The sequence below is a fragment of the Prionailurus bengalensis genome, chromosome D3 (genome assembly GCF_016509475.1).
Source record: "Prionailurus bengalensis isolate Pbe53 chromosome D3, Fcat_Pben_1.1_paternal_pri, whole genome shotgun sequence".
NCBI lineage: Eukaryota > Metazoa > Chordata > Mammalia > Carnivora > Felidae > Prionailurus > Prionailurus bengalensis.
The window spans coordinates 18,778,744-18,802,506 of NC_057356.1; the positions used below are offsets into that span (position 1 = coordinate 18,778,744).

Sequence of the window (23,763 nt, forward strand, 5' to 3'; positions counted from 1 at the left end):
AAAGTTAATCAAACCAAATCAAGCCTTCAGGGAGTAATGCAAAAATAAAACATAAAGGTAGAATTACTGTAATACTTGAAAAATACTAGAGTCGATATTTTCTAACAGAACAGGAGGTGCAGCCCTAAATCCAGTCTGACGATGACTCTTTCAGTGCATTTTTCTGGTATTGCCTGACTTTCTCTTGCCCATTCCTTTTTCTTTAAAGGTTTTAAGTAATCTCTGCACCCTATGTGGGGCTCGAACTCACAACCCCAAGATCAAGAGTCACATGCAACTGAACCAGCCAGGTACCCTCCTTTTCTTTTTAAAAATTCGTTCTTTCAGTAATTCCTTCATTCCAATCTGTATTGAGCATCAGGCAGTGTTCTAGGGACTTGGGATATGTAAAAAGGGAAAACAAAGATCCCTCCACAGTGTTTGCACCCCAGCAGAGTGGGAGAGAGACAGAAGATGACAAGTGCTGTGGAAAAGAGAATATGGAGCAGGGTAAGGGGCCGGGGAGAGAAGTAGGGGTGAAGTGGGTGCGTTTTAATAAGGCAGGTGAGATAAGCCTTTGGGTAGGTGAGACATGAGTAACAGCCAGAAGGACATTAGTCAAGTGGAAGGACAGTAGTTGAGTGACTGTCCGGAGGAGGAACGTTCTAGCCAGCAGCAGAGCTCAGCTAGAGGGCGTGGGTGTGCAAGGCAGAGAGGAAGAAGCCAGTTGGTAGGATCTGGTCATGACTTTGGCTTTTGCTCTGACTGAATCTGGTGCTTCAGGGACACTGGACAGAGGCGGATAAGATGGGGCAAGTGACCTCTGCTGTCCCCTCCGCATCCCCTGCATCTGCCAGGGGCTCCACCCTTCTTACAGTCGTGTGAGCTGGATAGCTCTGGACACATCCTTTTTAAGTCCATACCCCCACTGCACACATCCAACTTATCACTGTTTATTTGTCTTCCTGTCCACCTGTTCTCAAACGTTTGCTGAGCCCCTCTGTGGGCCAGATCTGGGGCAAGGTCCTGGTGACTCAGCAGTGGGTGAACTGGCCAGGCCTCTACTGCTTCTCCCTGGGCCCATGTTTACTCTGCTACCAAGACTTCCCTTCCACCTAGACTCTCTCAGCACGGGGCCTGTGGTGGCCCATGTCAGCTCTTGTCTGGACCTCCAGCACTACCCCACCTGGGTTTCTTATCTTCCTCCACTCTCTGACCCGCCGAGAACAGTACTCCCAAAAGAGAGGAACCCAAACTGCTGACCTTAGCTCTCCTCACCTGCCTAAGAGCTTCTCGGGCTCTGTGCTGTCCGCCAAGGTATGGACTCTTCAGCCTGGTGTCACATTCCTCTGTGGTATGAGCCCTGCCCTCTGCTGCAGCTCTGAGTTCCACTCGTTTTTGGCTGTCTCTACACATGAGTGGGTTCCTCCAGATGCCCTCTTTCACCTTCCCTCTGCCTAGACCACCCTTCTCTGCCTCTCCACATGCCTAACCCTGTGCATCCTTTAAGGTATATATTAACTGCTACCCCACTTACACAGCCTCCCCTGACACCTGTCCTCAGCAACAAGCTCCATCTCCTCACACACCCCTACCCCCCAGCTTCCGTTTGTGCTTCTTATGACACTTTGAACCATTGAGAGCAGTTCTCTCTCCTACTAGGCAACTAGGCAGGGAGAGCCTCACAGGAAAGGGACCAGGCCTCATTCGGGAGAGTATTATCCAGAGAAGTCACTCAGTAAACATTTGTCGGAAGAATAAAATGCACTGGTCCCTGCTCACAAGTTTTATAAAGTCACAACTAAAGCTGTGATTTGGCAATGGACTTAGAGACACGGACCCCCTGTTGACCTCACTGGTCTAAGCTGGTAGTAAGCCGAACAGTACCTCCAGAGCACTTTTCACAGTGGTTGATAAGTAAGGCGATTTTGCAGGAGGAAAGATTTCAGAAAGAAACATGTTCTTCCTTTCTGTGTGCAACATGTCACCTCACCTTCTGCCTATTTGCCTTGCTTGCAGTAGGTTCCAGATCCGTGTCTTCATCTGAGGCCACACTGTCATAGTCCGGCTGGTCATTGTCTTGACTCTCGACACTGTGCTGGTTACTGATTGTTTTCAGTATGAGCTCCACGTTGTCTATCAACAGAAACAAACAACTTTTCTTCAGGCCTAAAAAAACTTTTATCCCCAAAATCCACTGGGAGGATTTTTGGGTTTAGCCATTTAAAGACTAAAAGAAAATGACAGAAATAGCAATGTTATATTCGCACCAAAACAGGAATCACAGAGGTTATCAACCAGAAAGGGCCTTACTATCAACTGCATGGAGGTATTTAAGCATCCCTGCAGGCCACTTAGCAAATGTGGGCAAATTAATTAGGTGGTTTAGGAAAGTGCTGCTCAGATTGAGAAGGCAGGCTCCCATGTTTCTCATTATTCCAGGAGACAGAGCACAGAGCTTAGTTCCAACTCATGGAAATAACACTATAACTACTATAAGATTAACTGGGATTCTATTTTAATTGTAACTTGTTTACAAGGTAATGACATGGAAAAGAAACTGTTAAAATGGAGCCTAGTGAACTTGGTGCTCAAAGAACAGGCTCCTGGCATTTAGTCAGCTGACTGCCAGAGAGGAGAAAACAACTCAGTGGACACACATACCCATGCCAGGAAGGTATGGCCTACAGGGGAGCAGGGATGATTCCACAGGCTCTAACATGCTTTGAATAAAACATTTCACAAATTATCTAAGCCTCTCCAACTTCTCTCAGTCAACTCAAGCTGACCTCTGATTTCCAGTGTTATTTCTGGTTTGTATCTGGGTGACAAATTATGGTTACTCAAAAGGAATTTTAAGTTTTCAAATTAATATTTAAAAATATATGTATCATCTGACTACAGAAATAATACTCAATGCTGGGGTGCCTGGGTCGCTCAGTCAGTTGAGCGTCTGACTCCTAATTTCAGCTCAGGTCATGATCCCATGGTCCTGCGTTGGGCTCTGTGCTGAGTGTGGAGCCTGCTTAGGATTCTCTCTCTCTGTCACTCTCTTTCTCTCTCGCTCTCTCTCTCCCCACCCCCTTGCCCCTCTACCCCACTCACTCTAGCTAAAAATATATATAATAATAATAATAGAAAAGAGGCAATACTCCATATAGAATAATGGTAATCACTCCTAGCTATTGATCTATGTTGGTCTATACCCTTCCAGAGTTTTCCCTAAACATATACATATAAAGAGCCAATTTCATCAATAGCAGTTGGTATGGTATAGAAAGTTGCTGTGAAGACTAAATTAGCAAATCCTGAACCAGTGACCATCGTTTCTGTGGAAACACAGGGTTGGGTTCCTGCCAGCCTCTGGTCACATCATTTCTGTCAACCAATCAATATAGAACCTTACTTTATGTGTGTTTCTGTTTAAAGGCACCTTTAGAATATATATCTATATATTTTTATGAGTGCCTGGGTGGCTCAGTGAGTTAACCATCTGACTTTGGCTCAGGTTATGATCTCACAGTTTGTGAGTTTGAGCAACACATCGGCTCTGCGGTCAGCGTAAAGCCCGCTTCAGCTCCTCTGCCCTCGTCCCTCCCCCACCTCACTTATGCTCTTTCTCTCTCTCTCCCTAAAATAAATAAACATTGAATATATACATATGTGTTTATTTATATTTATGTTTAATATAATATATATTTATATTTAATGTTTATTTATTTATTTTGAGAGAGAGCACGCACATGCAGAGGGGCAGAGAGAGGGAGACTGAGAGAATCCCAAGCAGGCTCTGTGCTGTCAGCGAAAAGCCCAATGTGGGGCTCAAACTCATGAACCATGAGATCATGACCTGAGCCAAAATCAAGAGTCAGACACTTAAACTGAGACTGAGCTACTGAGGTGCCCCTAAAAACACCTTAAAAATTTTTTTTGTTTTTAATGTTTATTTTCGAGAGAGAGAGGGCGAGGGAGGAACAAAGAGAGACACACAGAATCCAAAGCAGGCTCCAGGCTCTGAGCTGTCAGCACAGAGCCTGACGTGGGGCTTGAACTCATGAACTGTGAGATGATGACCTGCAGAGCCAAAGTCGGACACTTAATCAACTGAGCCACCCAGGCGCCCCATAAAAACACCTTTAATATACATTGTCGATTCATTAACATTGAACTGACAGCGAACAGCACTATCCAATTCATGTGCGAACGAACCTTATCTCACACAGGTATTTTCTCCATAAGGCACATCACAGCCTCCTTGTGCTTAGGAGCCCCAGAGAGCACTTGAGTATAATGCCGCGGGCCCATTTTAAGCAGCAAAATCATCAACAAAAGGCACAAAAATGTAAAAATGTGGTACTAAGTAGACCTAAAAAGGACACTTATTAACAATATGAGAATTGAGACAAAAAGGCAGAGCACGGCCTAGTTCAGTTTCAGCTGGGAATGTGTGTTTTGGGTGACTCAAATATTTTGCCACTCTGCACATGTCCACGAGTTTCCATGGGGAGTACTGATGTTGAGGTTACAGATAAATTTCAGTTAACAGATGAATTTGCAAATATGGGATCTGCAAATAACGACGGCTGATTATGTATTTACACAGTACTTCCAGGTGATATATTCACTTGCACATATGTATGTGTATAAATGGTCTCCTTACAAAACTGCGATTACACTAAACCTTTTTTAGAAAAACTGATTTATTACTTTATATCACTCTATATTCTTTGGGAAAAAAAGGTTGCACTACTCAAATATATTCAAATTCTCACTGCTTACCTGTTGCAAACTGTTACCTGTTTCTAATGTTTTCAGTGTTACATATATGTGTAACATCTTTGATTATTTACCCTCAAGTTAGCTAGAAATGGAACCACCAAATCAAAGAGTATGTACATTTTGACATTTCAAATTTACGTAAGGACCTTTACCACTACACCTTTGCCAAAATTTAGTAAATTTCCTTAGAATCTGCTTATTCCTGTTGAACTAGTAAAATCAAAACTGATGTCAGTTGATGATTACTGTCTTTGGGGAATACGATGCTAACTGAAAACTTAATTTTTATAGTCTGTACTTCTTCCGTTTAAATGCTTTAATAATAGGGGCACCTGGGTGGCTGAGTCAGTTAAAGCATCTGACTTTGGCTCAGGTCATGATCTCCCGGTTCGTGGGCTTGAGCCCTGTGTCAGGTTCTGTGCTGACAGCTCAGAGCCTAGAGCCTGCTTCGGATTCTATGTCTCCCTCTCTCTCTGCCCCTCCCCCACTCACGCTCTCTCTTTCTCTCTCTCTCTCTAAAATATAAATAAGCATTAAAAAAATTTAAATGCTTTATAATAAAAAACATATTCTACGGGCACCTTGGGGGCTCAGTCAGTTGAGTCTACTCTTGATCTCGGCTCAGGTCATGATCTCAGTTCGTGGGATTGAGCCCCACATCAGGCAGGCTCTGTACTGACAGCATTGAACATGCTTGGGATTCTCTCTCCCCTTCTCTCTCTGCCCCCACCCCCCCAATTGTGTGCACACACCTTCTCTCTCTCTCAAAATAAGTAAACTTAGGAAAAAATGTATTATATATAATTAGAAAAAAACCAGTAAGTATAGAGTAACGGGAGATGGGGAAAAGTGTGTTCCTAAGCACAAACTCAGGACGCTGAGCTACTGAACTAGATGCAACAGGGCACATTGGAAATGGGGCTTGGTGCTCTCTACAATTTTAAACCACAACAATTCTTACTGAAGACATCTAAAGTTTATAGTAACAAGTTTTAATTATTTAGAACTCAGTTTTGTATGTAAGCAACAGCAGGTAAGCTGTAATATCAATTAAGAGGGTTGATTTTCTTATGCCCTTTAATAAGATCTAAGTCAGACTTTTGGGTTAATTTCAGGATGCATTTTTTGTTTTTTTAACTGGGAGGAGTTGCGGGGTTTCCAGTAAGGACTGGAAAACCTGACAGACAAATTCTAAAAGAGCTGTAACACTCCGGATGCAATTCTATAGGAAGATAGGTGATCTAAGAGGAAGAAACATATAAGGTAAATTTGAATAGCAGTTAGTAACACTGAAATATTTATCATTCATCAGGGCTCAAAAAAGGTAAACTTTTCGTTATGACTGCTTTAATTAGTTTGTCATTTTAAACTTAACACGTGTGTCAAGTTTAGAAGACCAAAGAAGCAAACATTTAGTGGTTTGAAACAGTTACCTTTTGAACCAGAAAGAGGACTGCCTTGCTGTCTCCTCTTGGCATCACTGAGAATGTCGATGACCAGTGTGGCAAACTCATGGGCGTTAAACCGAGCTAGTTTCTGTCTGCCCTGAGTGAGAAAATAATTGGAAATATTTCCACATGTGAAAACATATGCGTCAATATTCACATAAAACCAGTTACACTATCGTCAGATTTCAGCAGACTTCCAAACATGATCAAAGTACCACCGCAGGTTAATGGAGTCACACATCAATGTTTTCCTTGCAAATAGTCTAGAACCATCTACATAAGAGAACTAGATACCATTTAAATTCTCACAGTGCACATTTCTGAAAAAAAAACAAAATGTTTCTACCTGATGCTTTTTTCCATTACAATTCAATTTTAGAGTAGACCCAATAATGAAAAATTTGGAAGAAAACTGTAAAACTTCAAGGTAAAGTTAAAAATGCTGGGAACTGCCATTGCCATTAATCAATAAACATTAAAAACCCTTCCCAATTTACTCAACTTTTCTCCTCATTATGGGTGCTTAGGCTGTTTTGAATGCTCTATTATTTTATACAGTGCTTTGAGGAAAATCACCATGCATAATTCTTTGTATTTTTATTTTACTAGCATATATTCCCAACTAAAGATTTCTGGTGTGAAAGGATGGACTTAATTTTGAGGCTTTTAAAATCAGTTAACAAACTGACTTTCTGAAGTCTACAGCAACAGAAACTCTTACCTGCAGCATCAGAGGGCCCATTTCACCATACCCCTACCAGCTTCAAGTATCCTTTATTACATTCTTTATTAATTGGGTTGATGAAATTTTCATTAATGCCTTTTCACTAATGCTTTCTTGGATCACTAATAAGGTTAAACATTTCTTCACATTTGTAAGCCATTTATATTTCCTCCGTGAACTGTTTCATATTCTTTGACAGGCTTCTGTTTACATTTTTTGCTTTTCTTACCAATTTCTTGAGTTTTTTGTGCGCGCGCGTGTGTGTATATATATAAAGGACAGTTAACATTTTAATCAAACAAAAATGTAAAATACCTGTCCTGGGAAAATGAAATACCATGTTATCAGCCATTCTCCAAATAACACTACCAGTTCCTTCTCAGATTCGGCCACTTGCCTGATTCCGTGTTGAAGAGTACTCAGGATTGACCGGAAGGAAGGGGACGACAGTTGTCTCGGTTACCAGGGTGCTGTGGTTTTGCGTGGCAAGCCAGACTAGCCAGAGGAAAGAGCCAGAGATAGAATCTTATCACCATGGGTGCGCCACCGCCCCTCTGACAGCCGCGGCTCCCATGTCATGAGGGAGACTCGGGGAAGCACACTCCGAAACCAACATACACAAAAGTAAATGTCGACACACGCATCATCAGGACAGGAGAAATCAGGCAAGTAAAACACTGAGGTGGGCAGCTTGTCACTGCCCACTGACAAGAGAAGCTTATTAGAAAAAGCCACGTGTTCAGTCACCTGCATCAGTCTCTCGCCTGTCAACTTCATCGTACACATCCATGGCAAGTTCTTCAAACAAATGATTACTTAGCTGCAAGTAAAAAAATATCAGGAACACAAGGGACAAGGATTAACACTAGCAGAATGAGTGGGCATTGTGACTTATTCACCCTTTGATCTCCAATGTATTATCCAAAGCCAGTGCTTAGTAAAATGCCGACTGTTAAACAGACAATAACATTTCCAGAACAGTACAGCTCCTCTAGAAATTTCTGCCTCCCACAGCAGCCTCACTCCTTTGTAATACGTAGACAGGGGTGTGCTATGAAGGAGTAAGAGGCATCTGAAGTGCACAATCTCAAAAGTAGGGTCCAGTTCTCCACTCTTTGCGTGACATCACCCTTTAAAGTCCCCCTCTTCTGCTCGTGAGCAACTGCCAGTGACTCTGAATATAAAGAATCCTAAACCCTTGATGGGACAGAGACGCCAAAACATGCCATTCTGAAAAGATAAAACATGCCACCGCACAAGCTACCACCCAGACTTCGGCAACTCTCTGCTGTATTCTTCAGTAAGCAGGCTTCCAATCCCCCAAACCAAGTGTCCCAGCAAAAAAACACCTGTCTATACTCAGTACATTGTGCAGTGTTGGCCAACAAAACAATCTCCACACTGCCTGGAACGCCTGCCTGGCGGCCACTGGGATAAACAAGACACTCAGGGTCTTCTTCAAGCCACCTGAGGCTAAGCGTCCACCAGGTGGCTCTAGTTCTCTGCACTTTTCCCCTCATAAAAAACACCCAGATGTTTGGTGGCGGTCACTTTTTAGTTGACACTGAATGTCTTTTATTCCTGACCGTATTCCTTACGTCCACCCACAGTACCTGGCACAGAGATGGGGCCCAGGAAATATCCAGCACACGCTGACCAGAAGGTATTTTATGTGGCAATTTAAAATGCTGGCTACACAGACCTTGTGAGAGCTTGCTAAAATGAATACAATTGCTGGATGAAAGAAGCAGGATATAAAATCCTATAATTATGATTGAGCTTCCATTAAAAAAAAATGATAGGCATATGAAACGAGAATTAGAAGAAACATATCAAAATACTGTGCCTGAATCCATTAAGAATACAGTGAATGAAAAGGATTCCCCTTGTCCATTTTCCAAATTTTCTCTAGTGTGGTTAACTTATATTTGTAATTGAAAATAAGCTCTGATAGCGTTTTCCTGGATACGCTGACGTATCCACCTTCCTGGATAAGGTGACGAGCGACTGGAGACCTAAACTTGCATCACAAATATCAGTCTCTTTCCAATAAGGGGCTACAAGCTAAGATTATTATTACTGACAGTAACTACAACAGCAATACTGAGGGCTCACACCTCAGGTACTGTGCTACTGTCATCATATTAATACTCATGACACTTCTGTGCAGATAGAAACTATGATCATCCCACCCTAGAGACAAGGAAATTGAGGCCCAGAAATTAGCAGCTTGCCTAAAGCCACAAAGCCAGCAAGTAATGGACCTGAGATCCAAGTTTAAGTCTCTCCAAATGTTAACGCTTAACTAATTCAAGAAACACATTAGTCTAATTATATTTTTCTCAGTTTCTTATCAGGGAGGGAGATACTGTGGGACAACCACTGAAGTGGCACTGATCAAGCTGTCCCTTGTGAGGAGACCACTGGGTGGGGTCAATAGGTATTGACAGCAGCTGGTCTCACTGAGCAGTTCAGATCTGCAGCCACTGATGGATCGTAAGTCCTCTTTCCAGGAGAGGACACCACAGCGCACAAAGGCTAAGGAGCTTGTCAGAGATGAGCTCTCTAACTGACCAGTCTGACCACAGCCCAGGTTCTTGGGATCTGTACTCAACTTTGTTCCACATATTTGTCTAGTGCCTGCCACATGCTAGAGATATTACAGACATAACCCCACCTTTATGCGGTTTTCAGTCTAGCAAATGTAGGTTAGTTAAGGGAGCCTGAGTATTATCTATAACGTCTGAATTATTTAAAATAAAAATTGGCTTATATACTCTTAAGTAATTAAAATGAAATCACAGACTATTTGGTGCTATCTGATTCCAAAGGTTATCATCTTAATCATGCTACCATATGACCGCCTTAATTTAAGAAAGGTGATAAAACACACAGACACACAAAACCACAGATACAGAACACAGAGACACCAGATTGCATAAAATACATTTATTTCATATCACAAATACTAGTAACGATAGACTCACTTGTATGTCATATTCAGTACTTAGTATTATTTGGAGCGCTAGTGAAGAGGAACGAGGAGAAAGTCCTACATTAGGGGAGAGGTGCAGCGTCAGAGTCAGGCTTGGGGAAACTTCCACCTATACTGTCAAGGTGGTCAGATTTCAGTTACTTGAACGACAAAAGGGCTGGAAGCTGGGGAAGGAGAAGACTGCAGAAAGACAGGATTCCCGAGAGGACCTGAAGGTGGCCTTAGAGAGTGTAAACCCAAAAAGAAACAAACACTTGCGCTTGCACACATGTGTGCATGCACACACACGCACAAACACACACATGCATGTGCGCAGGTACGCAGCAGGAATCAGATGGAAAGCAGGGCAAAAGCTGAATGGTGAGAACTGGATGACACTCTTTGAGGTGAAGAAAAGAAGTTAGGAATCTTGGTTCAGATCCAGAAGGCTGTGAGGACAGCCAGAGGCGGGAAATCTGGTGGTTACAGTGGTTGGGGAAGCACCCTGGTGAGGCTTCAACTGGGGGGGGCCCCAACAAAGGGAAAGCACTCCCAGAGAAGCTGGCTGGTCAGGGTCCTGACTAGGGCTGAGGTGGGCAGGCTGGAAAGAAGTATGCAGACCGAAGGGAGCTGGGTGAGCTCTGAGTGCACACCCGGGGCAGGACCACCAGCCCTCGACAGCATGCACTTACAAAGCTCTGATGAATGAAGCGGGCTAAGCAAGACCATGATACTGGCGGCTGGACCCCAGATGGCAGCGGGTGGAGCTGCGGTACTCACCATTCCAGTACCAAATTGTGCCATTCCCTAGTGTGCTATAAGGCTACCGGAAGGAATCCTACGAAGTGTGTCCCGCTTACTGTTTTACAGGGAGAGAAACTAAGGAACTCTTACAAAAAGAAACAGCTTCCTAATGTCAAAGGCACAGTCTTCACTTTGAAAATGACAGAGAAAAAATGCCATTACTTGAAGCAGAGCCAATAAATTGGATCTACTAAACTTAATAGTACTTCCCATCTTCTTCTCTACATACTCAGTGCTCTGCTTCTGATTTAACAACATCTGAGAGTATGAAAAGTCATCTGATGTAACAGGTAACAGGCTAAGGATAGGAATTAGCAGGATGCATGAACTGAACTCCACACTGAACTTCACTAGGAAACAGAGATACTCACAGATTGAAGCTTCTTCTTAGCAGCTTTTGCCAATTCAGACAAATCCAGGCTGCTAAGAAAATGTACAAAACTAATAAGCACATAAATAAAAACCATTTTTGTGAGCTTGGCAGAAGATTAAGATAGTCAAGGCATCAAGACATTAATTACAGTTCATGGACATGGTCAGAAACAAAAATTCTACAGCCCATTAGAGTTAGTGAGAAAACTCTGAACACAAAAACTAGTAACTCCTTTTAGAAATATCATGCTCAGGTAACATAGTAAAGGGAAAAATAATCACCGGATAACTAAAAGACAAAAACTACTGCCAGGCTAGTCGCCAACCCCTTTATGTGAGAAGTCACAATTCTTAAAGTATTAAAAAAAAAAAAAAAAAAAAAAAAGCACAATACGAAAAGAGCAGAATGAGAAAAACCAGAAGGGCAAGATTACATCTAGAACAGCAGCTAATCATTTCATAAACTCTTGACAGTATTTGTGCAAAGGTAATTGGTTAAATAAGAATTTCAAGTTCATTCCTGCAGCTGTGAACTCATCTAACCTCACAGACCAGGGGTAGGCAGATTATAGCCCATTTTTTTGTTCGGTTCCTGAGCTAAATGTTTTTACATTCTTACATGGTTTGGGAAAAAAAAATCCCAAAACAAAAGAAAAATATTTCATAATGTGAAGAATTCTATGACATCCACATTTCAGTGTCCAGAAATAAAATCTTCTTGCAACTGATATGCCCTTCATTTACATAACATTCACGGATGCGTGCATCTACAATTGGCAGAATAGTTGTGACAGAGGCTGTGTGGCCCATAAAGCCTAAAATATTTATTATTCAGCCCTTAAAAATTTTGTCAGTCATGGTTATAGACAAAGAGTATCTTCTATTACAATACAGAAATATTCTGAGATATCTATAGACACAATACACTGTCCCAACTGGCTAAAATTGGGACATCCCTAACTCCAATTTTCTTACTAGTAAATTTGTTACGTGTACTCTTTCAAGCTTAAGTTTTACATGGTGGTTTACTTACAGCCGTCTTATTTCCAAATTGTATAGCCATAAAAGAGAAAAATGTATGGGCTTTGTTAAATACAAAATATAATACACTTAAACACTATACAACCAAGGAAATAACAGTGACAGATAAAATTGATTGGTATTTCAACAGCCTTACCTGTCTGCCATTTGAGGTATTATAAAGTGCTGTCCATTTTTGTGATCTGAAAGAGAAATCAAGCCAAAGTTTTGGTCATACAAACACTGATAGGATCTATAAAGGAACACCATAATTATTTTTTCAATTTACATTTTGCAATTAGCATTTTCTCATAATTAGGAATTATGTGGGAGGGGCAGAGGTTGCCAGTTTGGCTACAAACTCCCTAAGGCCTGGCCAGTAGCAAGAATCACAGTCCCATTTTCAACTGATACAAAGGTCCAGACACCATTAGGCAGAAAGGTTATGTTCACGTTAATCCTACACTTCATCCATCCCCAGTATAACTGATGACCTTTAGTTATGGACAGAACTTGTGGGGAGCTGAATTAGCTCAGAGCAAGCTTCCATCAGCTCTCCATGTGGGATGGGGGAGCACCCTTGGGGTCTTGTGGCTCACCTTCAAATTAATCAATTAGCATAAAACCATCAGGGCTGAGGCAGGCGGTCTTGGCAGATCCAGGCAGGGCTTAATGACCTAGTCCTCACCTAGCTTTTGGAGGGCACTGATCACATGCCAATGAATAAAAAGCCACTCTATGCATTCACATATAGGTTTTTGTGTAACTATCAGTCTTTATTTCTCTTGGATAAATAGCTAGCAGTGGGGCTGCTAGGTTGTGGAGGTATTAGGTCAATGTGTGCACAACTTGGTAAGAAACTGCTAGACTTTTTGACAGAGTAGCTCTATCATTTTGTTTTCCAACCAGCAGTGTATGAGAGTTACAGTTGCTTCACATCTTCCCATTCAGATTGCCAGTTTCTTAGGGGTTTTTAAATTTCAGTCATTCTAAAAGGCGTGTAGGGGTACCTCACTGTGCTTTTAATTTGCATTTCCCTAATGGCTGATGATGCTGAGCGCCTCACTTCATGTGCTCATTTGTCATCTGGATATGGTCTTTGCCCGGTTTTTATCGGGCTGTTTGTTTTCTTACATTTGAATTTTATATATTTAGGTATAAATATTCTGGATCCAAGTTCTTTGTTGGACATGTGATTTCCTAGTATTTTCTCCCAGGCTGTGGCTTGTTTTTCACTCTTTTTTTTTTTTTTTTTGAGACGGAGAGAGACAGAGCATGAACGGGGGAGGGGCAGAGAGAGAGGGAGACACAGAATCGGAAGCAGGCTCCAGGCCCTGAGCCATCAGCCCAGAGCCTGATGCGGGGCTCGAACTCACGGACTGCGAGATCGTGACCTGGCTGAAGTCGGACGCTTAACCGACTGCACCACCCAGGCGCCCCGTGTTTTTCACTCTCTTAATTACAGTTTTTGCAGAGCAAAAGCTTTCAATTTTGACAAAGTCCAATTCATCAGTATTTTCTTTTATGGATTGTGCTTTTATGTTACATCTAAACACTTCACTAATGCAAGATCACAGATTTTCTTCTAGACATTTTATAGTTTTACATTTAGATCTATGATCTATTTTTAGTTTTTACGCCAGTGTGGGAGGTACTGAAGTTTCTACTTCTGCACATGGATGTCCAGTTCCTCCAACACTGAAAAGACTATCTTCCTCCACTGGATTGCCTTTGCAACTATCCAAAATCAACTGAACATATTTGTGTGTCTACTCCTGGATGCTGTCTACTGTTTCAAAGACTTGTATGTCTGTCTCTTCACCGTCTGAGTACAGCAAAACTTGACAGCAAGAGTTAAAATTGGATGGTGTGATTCTGCCCACATTCTCCTCCTTTTGCAAAATGGTCTCTTGGCTATTCTAGTTCCTCTGCCTTTCCATGTAAATTTTAGAATCAGCACATCCAAGTATGCAAGAAAATCCTTGAATTACACTAACTTTACAAATTAATTTGTAGAGAAACGACGTTAACTCTATTGAGTGTTCCAACCCATGAACAGTTCTCTTTCCACTTATTCAGATCTTCCTGGATTGCTTTCAGCATTTGGTAGTTTTCAGCATGCAGATCCCACAAATATTTTGCCAGATTTCTACCTAAACTTCCAATGTGGAGCTATTATAAATGTTACTGTTTTTCTAGGTTCAGTCTCCAATTATCCAATGCTAATCTACAGAAGTATGATTGATTTTTGATTGCTTCCCTTGTATTCATTCTGCAACCTTGCTAAACTCACTTATTTGTTCTAAGAACTGTAGATTCCTTGGGATTTTCAACATAGAAACCATCTCATTTATGATGAATTGTATCTGTTTCATTCCAATCTATATGCCTTTTGTTTTTCTTGCCTTATGGCACTGGTTAGGATTTCCAGAGCAATGTTGAATAAGAGTGGTAAGAGTAGACATCTTGGCCTTCTTTCTGATAGTCAAGCAAAAACATTCAATCTTTCGTCATTAAGGAAGATGTTAGCTGTGGGTCTCTACTGATACTCTTTATCAGGTTAAGGAAGTCCTTTCTATTCTAAGTTTGCTCTTTTCTTATCATGAAAGAATGTTGAATTCTGTTACATATTTTTCTGCATCAACTGATAAGATTGATGCCTTTTTTTCAGTCTGTTAATGTGATAAATCACATTAAATGATTTTCAAATATTTAATCAGTTTTGGCATTTAGAAACCTCACTTGGTTATGAGATAGATATATAGATAGATAGATAGATATCTATCTATATATATATAGTCGGATTTGATCTGCTAACACTTTGTTGAGGATTTTGGTGTCCATGTTCACGAGGGCTATTTTTTTGTGCTGTTTTTGCTGGGTTTGGTACCAGGGTAACGGTGGCTTCACAAAATGACTTCAGAGGTGTTTCCTACCTTTTATTTTCTAAATATCATGCAGAATTAATGTTATTTCTTCTTCAAATACTTGGTAGAATAGTTTCATTTAATGTGAAAAACCTGAAAAGTGAATTCCTAACACTTAAAAATACCCATTAAGTATCATAATTGCAAAGCTAGCAAATCACAGGAGTCATCAAGCATATCTGTTGTATAGTTATATGGCAACACCACTTCAGCTAGTTCACAGTACTTAACAGTGAAATCATCTGGGTTGGGGTTTTCTCAAATGGAAGATTTTAAAGTACAAATTCAAATTCTTTAAAATGTAAGATTATGGATTTACATGATCTCTTTCTTATTGGGTGGTGGTTGGTAGTTTGTGGTTTTCAAGGAATGGTTACTTTTTTTTTAAGTTTATTTTGAGAGTGGGAGGAAGGGAGAGAGAGAGACAGTGAGTTCACACGCATGAGCGAGCAGGGAAGGGGCAGAGAAAGACACCGCGTTGTCAGTGCAGAGCCTGACACAGGGCTTGAGCTCACGAACCGTGAGATCATGACTTAGGCCAAAATCGAGAGTCTGACACTTAATCGACCGAGCCACCCAGGTGCCCCAGGAATTGGTTAATTTTATCTAAGTTGTCCAATTTGTGTGCATAGAATTATTTATAATATGGGTAGACCTTTATCAATTTCATTGAAATTTTCAAAGAATCAGCTTCTGGTTTCATTAATTTCTCTCTACTGCTTTCCTTTTTCAATTTCATTGATTTCCACTCTTATCTATTATTTCCCACCTCCTACTTGCTTAGAGTTTATTTTACTCATCTTCTCAGATGAGTAAGCAGTAAGAAACTCATAGTTTCTTCAGGGGAAAGCTTAGGTTGAGGACCTTTCTTGTGTTCTAATGTAAGAATTTAATACTATAAAATTTCCTCTAAGCATTGCGTTAGCAGCATCCCTTAAATTTCGGCATGTTGTACTTTCATTCATCTGAAAGTATTTTCTAATTTCCCTTAAGAGTTCCTCTTAGACTTATATTTAGAACTGTGTTGTTGGGCACCTGGATCGCTCAGTTGGTTGAGCATCTCACTCTTGATTTTGGCTCAGGTCATGATCCAAGGTGGTGGAATCGAGCCCAGCATTGGGCTCTGCACTCTGTGTGGAGGCTGCTTGGGAATTCTCTCTCCCCCTGCCCTTCTCTAACTTGTGCTTTCCCTCTCTCTAAAAATAAAAAATAATAATAATTAAAAAAAAGAACTGTGTTGTTCATTTCTAAGCATCTGGTTATTTCCAAGTTATATTTTTATTATTTATTACTAGCTTAATTCCATTATGGTCAGAGAATATACTCTGTAGAATTTTAATTCTTTTATTTATTTTTAAGTTTATTTATTTTGAGAGTGAGTACTCACGTGAGCACGAGAATTCATTTTATTCTGAAAATGTTAGGCAGAGCATGCTATAAATGTCAACTAGGTGCAGTTGGTTGACGGGTTTCAGCTTGCTATCTTTGCTGATTTTAATTAAATTAATTTATTTATTTTAAATAGGCTCCATGCCCAACATGGGACTTGAACTCATGATCCCAAGTTCAAAAGTTGCATGCTCTACTGAATGAGCCTGCCAGGTGCCCCATATCTTTGCTGATTTTCTATCCACCAGTTCTGTTACTAAATGAAGACTGCTGAATGAATATCCAAGAATTGTGGATTTCTCCTTTCAGTTCTATCAAAATTTGCTTCATGGATTTTGAAACTCTGTTGCTGGGTGTATACACATTCAGAACTGTTACATCTTCTTGGTGAATTGACTGCATCACCAAGTTATGTCCCTCTCTATCCCTGCTAATTTTCCTTGCTCTCAAAGTCTACTTTGATGTTAACACAACCCCTCTAGATTTCTTTCACTTAGTGTTTGCATGGTGTATCTTTTTATACCTTTCTGCTTTTAAATTACCTCTATAATTATATTTAAAGTGGGTTTCTTGTAGATAGCACATAGTTAGAGCTTACTGTCTTAAATCCATTCTGACAATCTTATTAGCTTTTTAGTTGGTACATTTAGATCATTAACATTTAATGTAATTATTCATATGTTTGGATTTAAGTCTATCATTTTATTATTTAGTTTCTGTTTGGGCCTCAGTTTTTTGTGCCTATCTCTCCCCTTTTCTCTCTTTTCTGGATTGTTTTGAATTAAAGTATCTTTTGATAATATTTGAGTAATTTTTAACATTCAATTTTATCTCTAGATGTTTTGACTACATATCACTGTATAGTCCAATTTTAGTGATTGTGCTAGGCATTACAGTACACATAACCTTTTAGTCTACTTAGAAATAATAGTTTGCCATTTTAAGATGAATGCAGAAACCTTATCTCTGTATTTCTTTTACCTGCTCCCTTTTTATGTCGTAGCTATCAAATGTATCCCAGTGACATAGGCTGAAAATCCCAGTAGACAATACTGTAACTTCTGCATTAAACTCACTCATATCTCAAAGAACTTAAGAGGAAAATATAATCTCTTATATTTATCCAGATATTTATCACTTCAGTTGTTCTTGTTTACTCCTGAAGTTCCAGATTCCCTCTGGTATCATTTCCCTTCTACCCAAAAGACTTTCTTTAGCATTTCTGTTAGAGCAACTAGTTCTCTTACCTTCATCTTAAAATATATTTTGCCTTCGTTCTTGAAGGTTCTTTTCACTGGAAATGGAATTCTGAGCTGACAGTTCTTTTCTTTTTTTCAGTACTTGTCTCCATGGTTTCCAATTAAAATCCATAGTCATTCAAAAAACTGTCCTTTTATATGTTATATGTCAGTTTTTTTCCTTGGCTGCTTTCAAATGTTTTGTCTTTAGTTTTCAGCAGTTTGATTTTGATGTGTCTGAATGAGGATTTCATTGAGTTTATCCTGTTTGGGATTCTCTGAGCTTTCTTGAATCTGCAAGTCTGTCTTTTGCCAAATTTAGAGTTGTTGTGAACCCATGTTTCTTCAATATTTTTTCTGCACCATGCTTTCTGATCTCTTTCTGGGAGTCTGAAGATAAAAACATAACTTTCTGATATTGTCCCCTACATCCCTGGGGCTCTGTGTTCAGTTTCTTTTTCCTCCCACTTTTTTATTCTCTCTGTTGCTCAAACTGGGTAATTTCTAGTGATGTATTTCAATTCATTGAGTTTTTTCTTTGCCATCTCCAATCTATTAAGCCTATCCATGAGTTTTAAATTTTTAGTTACTGTATTTTTCAGTTCAACATTTTTTTTTTAATGTTTATTTATTTTTTAGAGAGAGAGAGATTGAGAGATGGTGTGGGCAGGGGTAGGGATTGGGGCGGAGACAGGAGAATCCCAAACAGGCTCTCCACCGCCAGAGCAGAGCCCAATGTGGGGCTCAATCTCACGACAGCGAAATCATGCTGAGCCAAACTCCAGCAGGGGATACTCAACTGACTGAGCCACCCAGGTGTCCCACAGTTCAACGTTTCTATCTGGTTCATTTCTATATCTTCTGTTTTTCTACTAAGACCTTCTATATTTCTATGTGATTCAAGAACATTCACACTTACTTCTTTAACCATGATGTTCCTATTGCTTTAGACTGTGTTAATTCCAACATCTGTGTCATCTGGGGATGGCCTTTGTTGACTACATTTTCCCCTGCAAGTCTTTTGGGATTTTCCTGGTTCTTTGTATGTCAAGTAATTACGGTTGATATCCTGAACGTTTTGAATACTATATTTTGAGACTCTGAGTCTTCTTTAAATTCTATGGAGGGGCGCCTGGGTGGCGCAGTCGGTTAAGCGTCCGACTTCAGCCAGGTCACAATCTTGCGGTCCGTGAGTTCGAGCCCCGTGTCGGGCTCTGGGCTGATGGCTCAGAGCCTGGAGCCTGTTTCCGATTCTGTGTCTCCCTCTCTCTCTGCCCTTCCCCCGTTCATGCTCTGTCTCTCTCTGTCCCAAAAATAAATAAACGTTGAAAAAAAAAATTAAAAAAAAAAAAAATTCTATGGAGAATGTTAACATTTTTGTTTTAGCAGACAACAGACCAGGTTAGGCTCTGCCTCCTGGGCCAAGTGGTGAGAGAACACAGAGAAAAATAAAACCAATCAGAATTCCTCTCAGGCTCTTGGTCAGAGACTCAGGCAGCTGTGCTGCCATTGCTGCCATTGCTGCAGCCACAGGAGTGCCTAGGGTCTAGGGTGGGAGGAAAAGGAGGAGGAGAAAAAAAAACCCAGGGGAATCCCCCACCTCTCTGTCCTGTAGGAATCTCATTTACTGCTCCTTAGACCAGAGAGAGAAGGCTTCTTGCACCTGCTCCGCACTTCCAGGTTTCAGGCCATCTCCAAGGCCATCTCAGAAGTAAAATAGACAGGACACTCACCACTAGCTCCGTGGTACTTTGACTTCCTAAACCACCAGCCAGAGTCCTCAGATAGCTAGTCCACGCATTTGGTCCAGGGTTTTTATCGTATTAGCAGGAAAGAAACGGTGGGGTATGCTCACCCCATCTCACTGGGAAGTAGAACACACCAGGGGCTCTTAACTCTGTAATACAGCCAGGTTAGGGAAGTGCTGTATATGTGCACGAAGATATCCTAATCAGGAACTGGCAAACTTTCTGTAAGGGACCAGACAGTAATATTTTTGGCTTTGCAGCCATATGATCTCTCTTGCAAATACTCAACCTATTCCTTTCTTTCCTTCTTTAATTACGTAATCTCTGCACTCAATGGGGAGCTGAAACTCGTGACCCCAAGATCAAGAGTCACATGCTGTGCCAACTGAGCCAGCCAGGCTCCCCTCAACCTACTCAGTTCTGCTGTAGTAGTGTGAAAGCAGCTGCAGACAATATGTAAATGAATAGGCAGGGCTATCTTACAACAAAACTTTATTTAAACAAACAGGTGACAGGCTAGATTTGGCCCATAGACCATGGTTTGCTGACCCTAGTTCTACTTCATAAATAAAGTTGGCTAATGGCAAAGTTTACTTTTGACCTCTTTTCCATTCCTTTTTTTTTTTAAGTTTATTCATTTTTGAGAGAGAGACAGAGAGAGAGAGAGAGACAGAGAGAAAGTGAGTTAGCGGGGGAGGGGCAGAGAGAGAGGGAGGCACAGAATCCGAAGCAGGCTCCAGGCTCTGAGCTGTCAGCACAGAGCCTGACGCGGGGCTCAAACTCATGAACCGTGAGATCACGACCTGAGTCATAGTCAGACACCCAACCGAGCCATCCAGGCACCCCTTTGCCATTCCTTTTATAGCAGAATTCTTCAAATAACTACACAAGTTACTGCTCTGCTCTTCCGATCCCAGTTCCATTGTGTGCAAGAACTATGGCGTACATTCAATTTTGGTTCAATTGTGCTGATTCTTGAAACAGTCACTCCTCTGGAGCTAAAATAAAATCTTAGAGACTAAAATTCAAGGAGATTTGACTACCCTTATATCCTTTGCATGGAATTGAAAATGCTATAGTTATTTCAAGTAAAAATCCTTATTTATTTGTACTTTTCTTGAGGATATGTTAAAGCAGTGGTCTTGGGTAACAGCGTCCCAACTTGTTTTTCCAGAAGCTGACTGACTGAAGGTGTGGAGAGGCCACTAGCCTTTCACTCACCTGGTTTCCTGCCGCAGAGATAGAAGGCTAGTCTGTCAGTCAGCTCATACTGTATTTCTACAAGACGCTCTGCCAGCTCATGGTGCCCTCCTTGCCTATCAAGAGAAAACAAAGTACCAGTTATATTCCTCACCAGCCACTGGCTCTAGAATAAAAAAGGACAGAGATGTCTTCCAAGACACCTGAGCAATTTACCAAATGCAACTTCTCAGAATAATCAACCTTTTGTGTGAGGTAAACTTCCAAGGTCTACTCTTATTCCCACCTCTATAAACTTTTTGTAATCTGAACTACTCCCTTTCCTTTAATTTACAAAACAGAATACTTAATAAGGAAATCATGGACTTCTGGGAGGAATGAAGAATAACTTCATCTAAGGAGGTACAACATAAAACTAATAAATGGTCTAGAGTACAGGTTCTCAAAATTGAATTAGAATGCTTTAGAAAACATACAGATATCCAGGCCCCAACCTCGGAAATTCTGAACCAGTCAGGATGGGATGAGTGTGAACATCAGTATTATGAAGAAGGTCCTTCCCCTAGAGGCTCTTGCAGCCAAAAGCCTCTCCATCCTGAGACTCTGGATGAGTTCAGTAACCACTTCAAGGTCTTTAATTCAGGGAGAGACCAAAAAAAACACACAGCTCACACCTGTAACTATTTTACATCCTTAACTTCAATTTCCATAACAGAAAACAATAGGTTTGCCTTTAGTGTCTTATGAAATAAGTATTTAAACTGTTTGAAATCCTTCTGGTAACACGGCACATAAGTAAGTTATTACATTGAGAGACTATTATATATGCAAGGTACATATGAGGAAATTCCAATGTAAGTGATAGTACCATGTACCTAGGACTCACTTCCTCTTAAAAGATAAAGCCTAGTTTCTGTCAGTTTCTCTTCCCACCATTCAAGACACTACAGAATATTCCTCCAACATACTACACGTTTGATTTCTGAGATACGCATCTTTTTTTCCTCATTTTTTTAAACAGCTGTGAAATCAGGAAGTATGTGACAATTGATGGTACATCCATCATTATTTTTTTTAAGTTTATTTATTTTAAGAGAAAGAGCAGGGGAGGAGCAGAGAGAGAATCCCAAGCAGGCTCCACGCTATCAGCACAGAGCTCAATGCAGGACTCTAACCCACAAACTGCAAGACTGTGACCTGAGCCAAACTCAAGAGTCAGATGTTTACCAACTGAGCGACTCAGGTGCCCCCATCCATCATTAAATTGTCCGAGTTTTTTCTCATTTTTTAGTGGTATATGAGATAATTATGACCCGTACAATCGGTGGAGTCTCAGATCTGATGAAATACTATATTCCTCAGTATCTCAGCTCACCCTGCTCTATCCAGTGAAGCACTTTGCTGTGCTGAACATGCCCTATCCATCCCTCCCTCCTGAACTTGACTCAGGCCTTTCTTTTTCACCTGGAATGTCTTACTTAGCTTCTCTTTCACACCCCCAAATCCAACCTGTTTTTCAAAGTCCAACTAAAGAAATTTCTTAATGATTTAGGCCACAATGAAAAAACCCTATATATGCCTTTTAAGATGAGTTGTCCATTCTGGCAATGAATTCCATGTTATCTTGCTTCATTTAACTCTTTCATGCATTTTTGAATCATCTCCTCTATGAGATAATAAATTCTGGGAAGGCACAGTTTTGTCATCTCACCCATTTTATCCTCTGCAGAAAAGAGTACAGTGCCTTGCAGTTAATAAAGTTAATTTGCAAGAAGAAGAAAGATAAGCCACCTTCTATCATTTAAAGGATATTCAAGACTAATTTATGGATTTGTTTATTCTTCCAGCATTTCACAAAGTTTTTAAACCAAGAAGAATTTTATAGCAAGCACTCATATGTCGGCTACCTAAAACCTACAATTAACATTTTACCCTGTACTTGTTTAATCATAGATCTATCCATACAGATCTGTTCTTAAGTTCAAGCAATAACTAAACATGTTAAAAAACTGAGGGGTGGGGTCTGCAATTCTTGATACTTGATTTGGCTCAAATACCATTGCATTTTAAGTCACGTGAAAGACTGAAAGCTAACTGGTTAATGGCTCTACCCTCTGTGACTTTGCCAGCCTCTGCGCTCGTTTGTATCTGCAAAATAATAGGACGCAAATCCTTAACTTCAAGGGGTTAAATGTTAACCATATGCAATTTAGCCACCTAACAATGAATCATACCCAATATAAATAATCCCTAACCAAGGGAGCGACCAGAATCTAGGTCTCTTACCTTGCATAATCAACAGGAGTTTTTTCCACTAGAATCCTGTGTGCCCGGGTCTGCTCCATATACTGCCAATAATTCCGCCTGTAAAATCTGCCCTGCTTTGGAGGCAACATGGAGTGGGGTGTTTCCTTTTTCCTGAGTATTAATAAAAAGTAGGCAAACAAGCAAATTAAATAAAACTAAAGGCTACACAAACACAACCCACTTAGTTTCAATTTAATATCTGAATCAATTCATGCTTTTCTCACAGGGTGAAAGAAGTTGGCTTGTGCTCCTAAAGATAACAGCCTCAAACAGGTTTCGAGATTCCCTGTTCTCACGCTTGAATGGAGTTGCTGAAAAACACAAACCAAAAAAATGTTTACTAAAAGCGTAAAGAACGGTGTACTAGAGCAACTGGCAGATCATTTTAACATAAATTACGTGAGTAACAATCTTCATTTAGCTCAGTAAGATGGATGAAGCAGTCTCTCCCTTGCTGGTCACAACCACCTCTGGGCTCTCAGGTGGGGCCAGGTGCACTTTACTGAGAAGGAAACAAGGGCTGGGAAAGCCGACAGGCCCAGATACATGATCTGTCTAGGGGGCACAGCCAGACCTGGAGTGACAGGCAGTATGAGAAGGGGGTTGAACATGGTTCTGAAGTCTCAAAGACCAAAATTTCAAACCATACACCCTTCAAGTTGTGTGACCTTGCGGAAGTTCTTTAAGCAATCTGAGCCTTCGTTTTCTCATCTCTAAAATGGTGATAACGATGCCACCTATTATTCACAGGGTTACTGTAAGGAGTCAATGATATAACAAAGTGCTTTGCATGGAGCCTGGTACACAGGAAATGCTCAAAGAATACAGCTGCTGTTGTTTTTATAACCGTTGTT

The 23,763-nt window shown here is 40.7% G+C and overlaps 1 protein-coding gene and 1 non-coding gene across 2 annotated transcripts in view; both read right to left on the reverse strand.

Moving 5' to 3' along the window:
• The window catches only part of GIT2 (GIT ArfGAP 2), a 52,127-nt gene that overhangs the window by 19,531 nt on the left and 8,833 nt on the right, over nucleotides 1-23,763 (reverse strand). The window contains 10 exon segments of the mRNA XM_043557865.1: nucleotides 1,973-2,115; nucleotides 6,192-6,303; nucleotides 7,328-7,425; nucleotides 7,678-7,750; nucleotides 11,080-11,131; nucleotides 12,258-12,303; nucleotides 20,624-20,718; nucleotides 22,889-22,911; nucleotides 22,913-23,020; nucleotides 23,134-23,220. Of these exon segments, the coding sequence (XP_043413800.1) occupies nucleotides 1,973-2,115; nucleotides 6,192-6,303; nucleotides 7,328-7,425; nucleotides 7,678-7,750; nucleotides 11,080-11,131; nucleotides 12,258-12,303; nucleotides 20,624-20,718; nucleotides 22,889-22,911; nucleotides 22,913-23,020; nucleotides 23,134-23,220 (837 nt within the window).
• LOC122471068 lies at nucleotides 5,908-5,969 on the reverse strand. The gene has a single exon (XR_006294088.1). It is a non-coding gene; the product is annotated as a U7 small nuclear RNA (small nuclear RNA).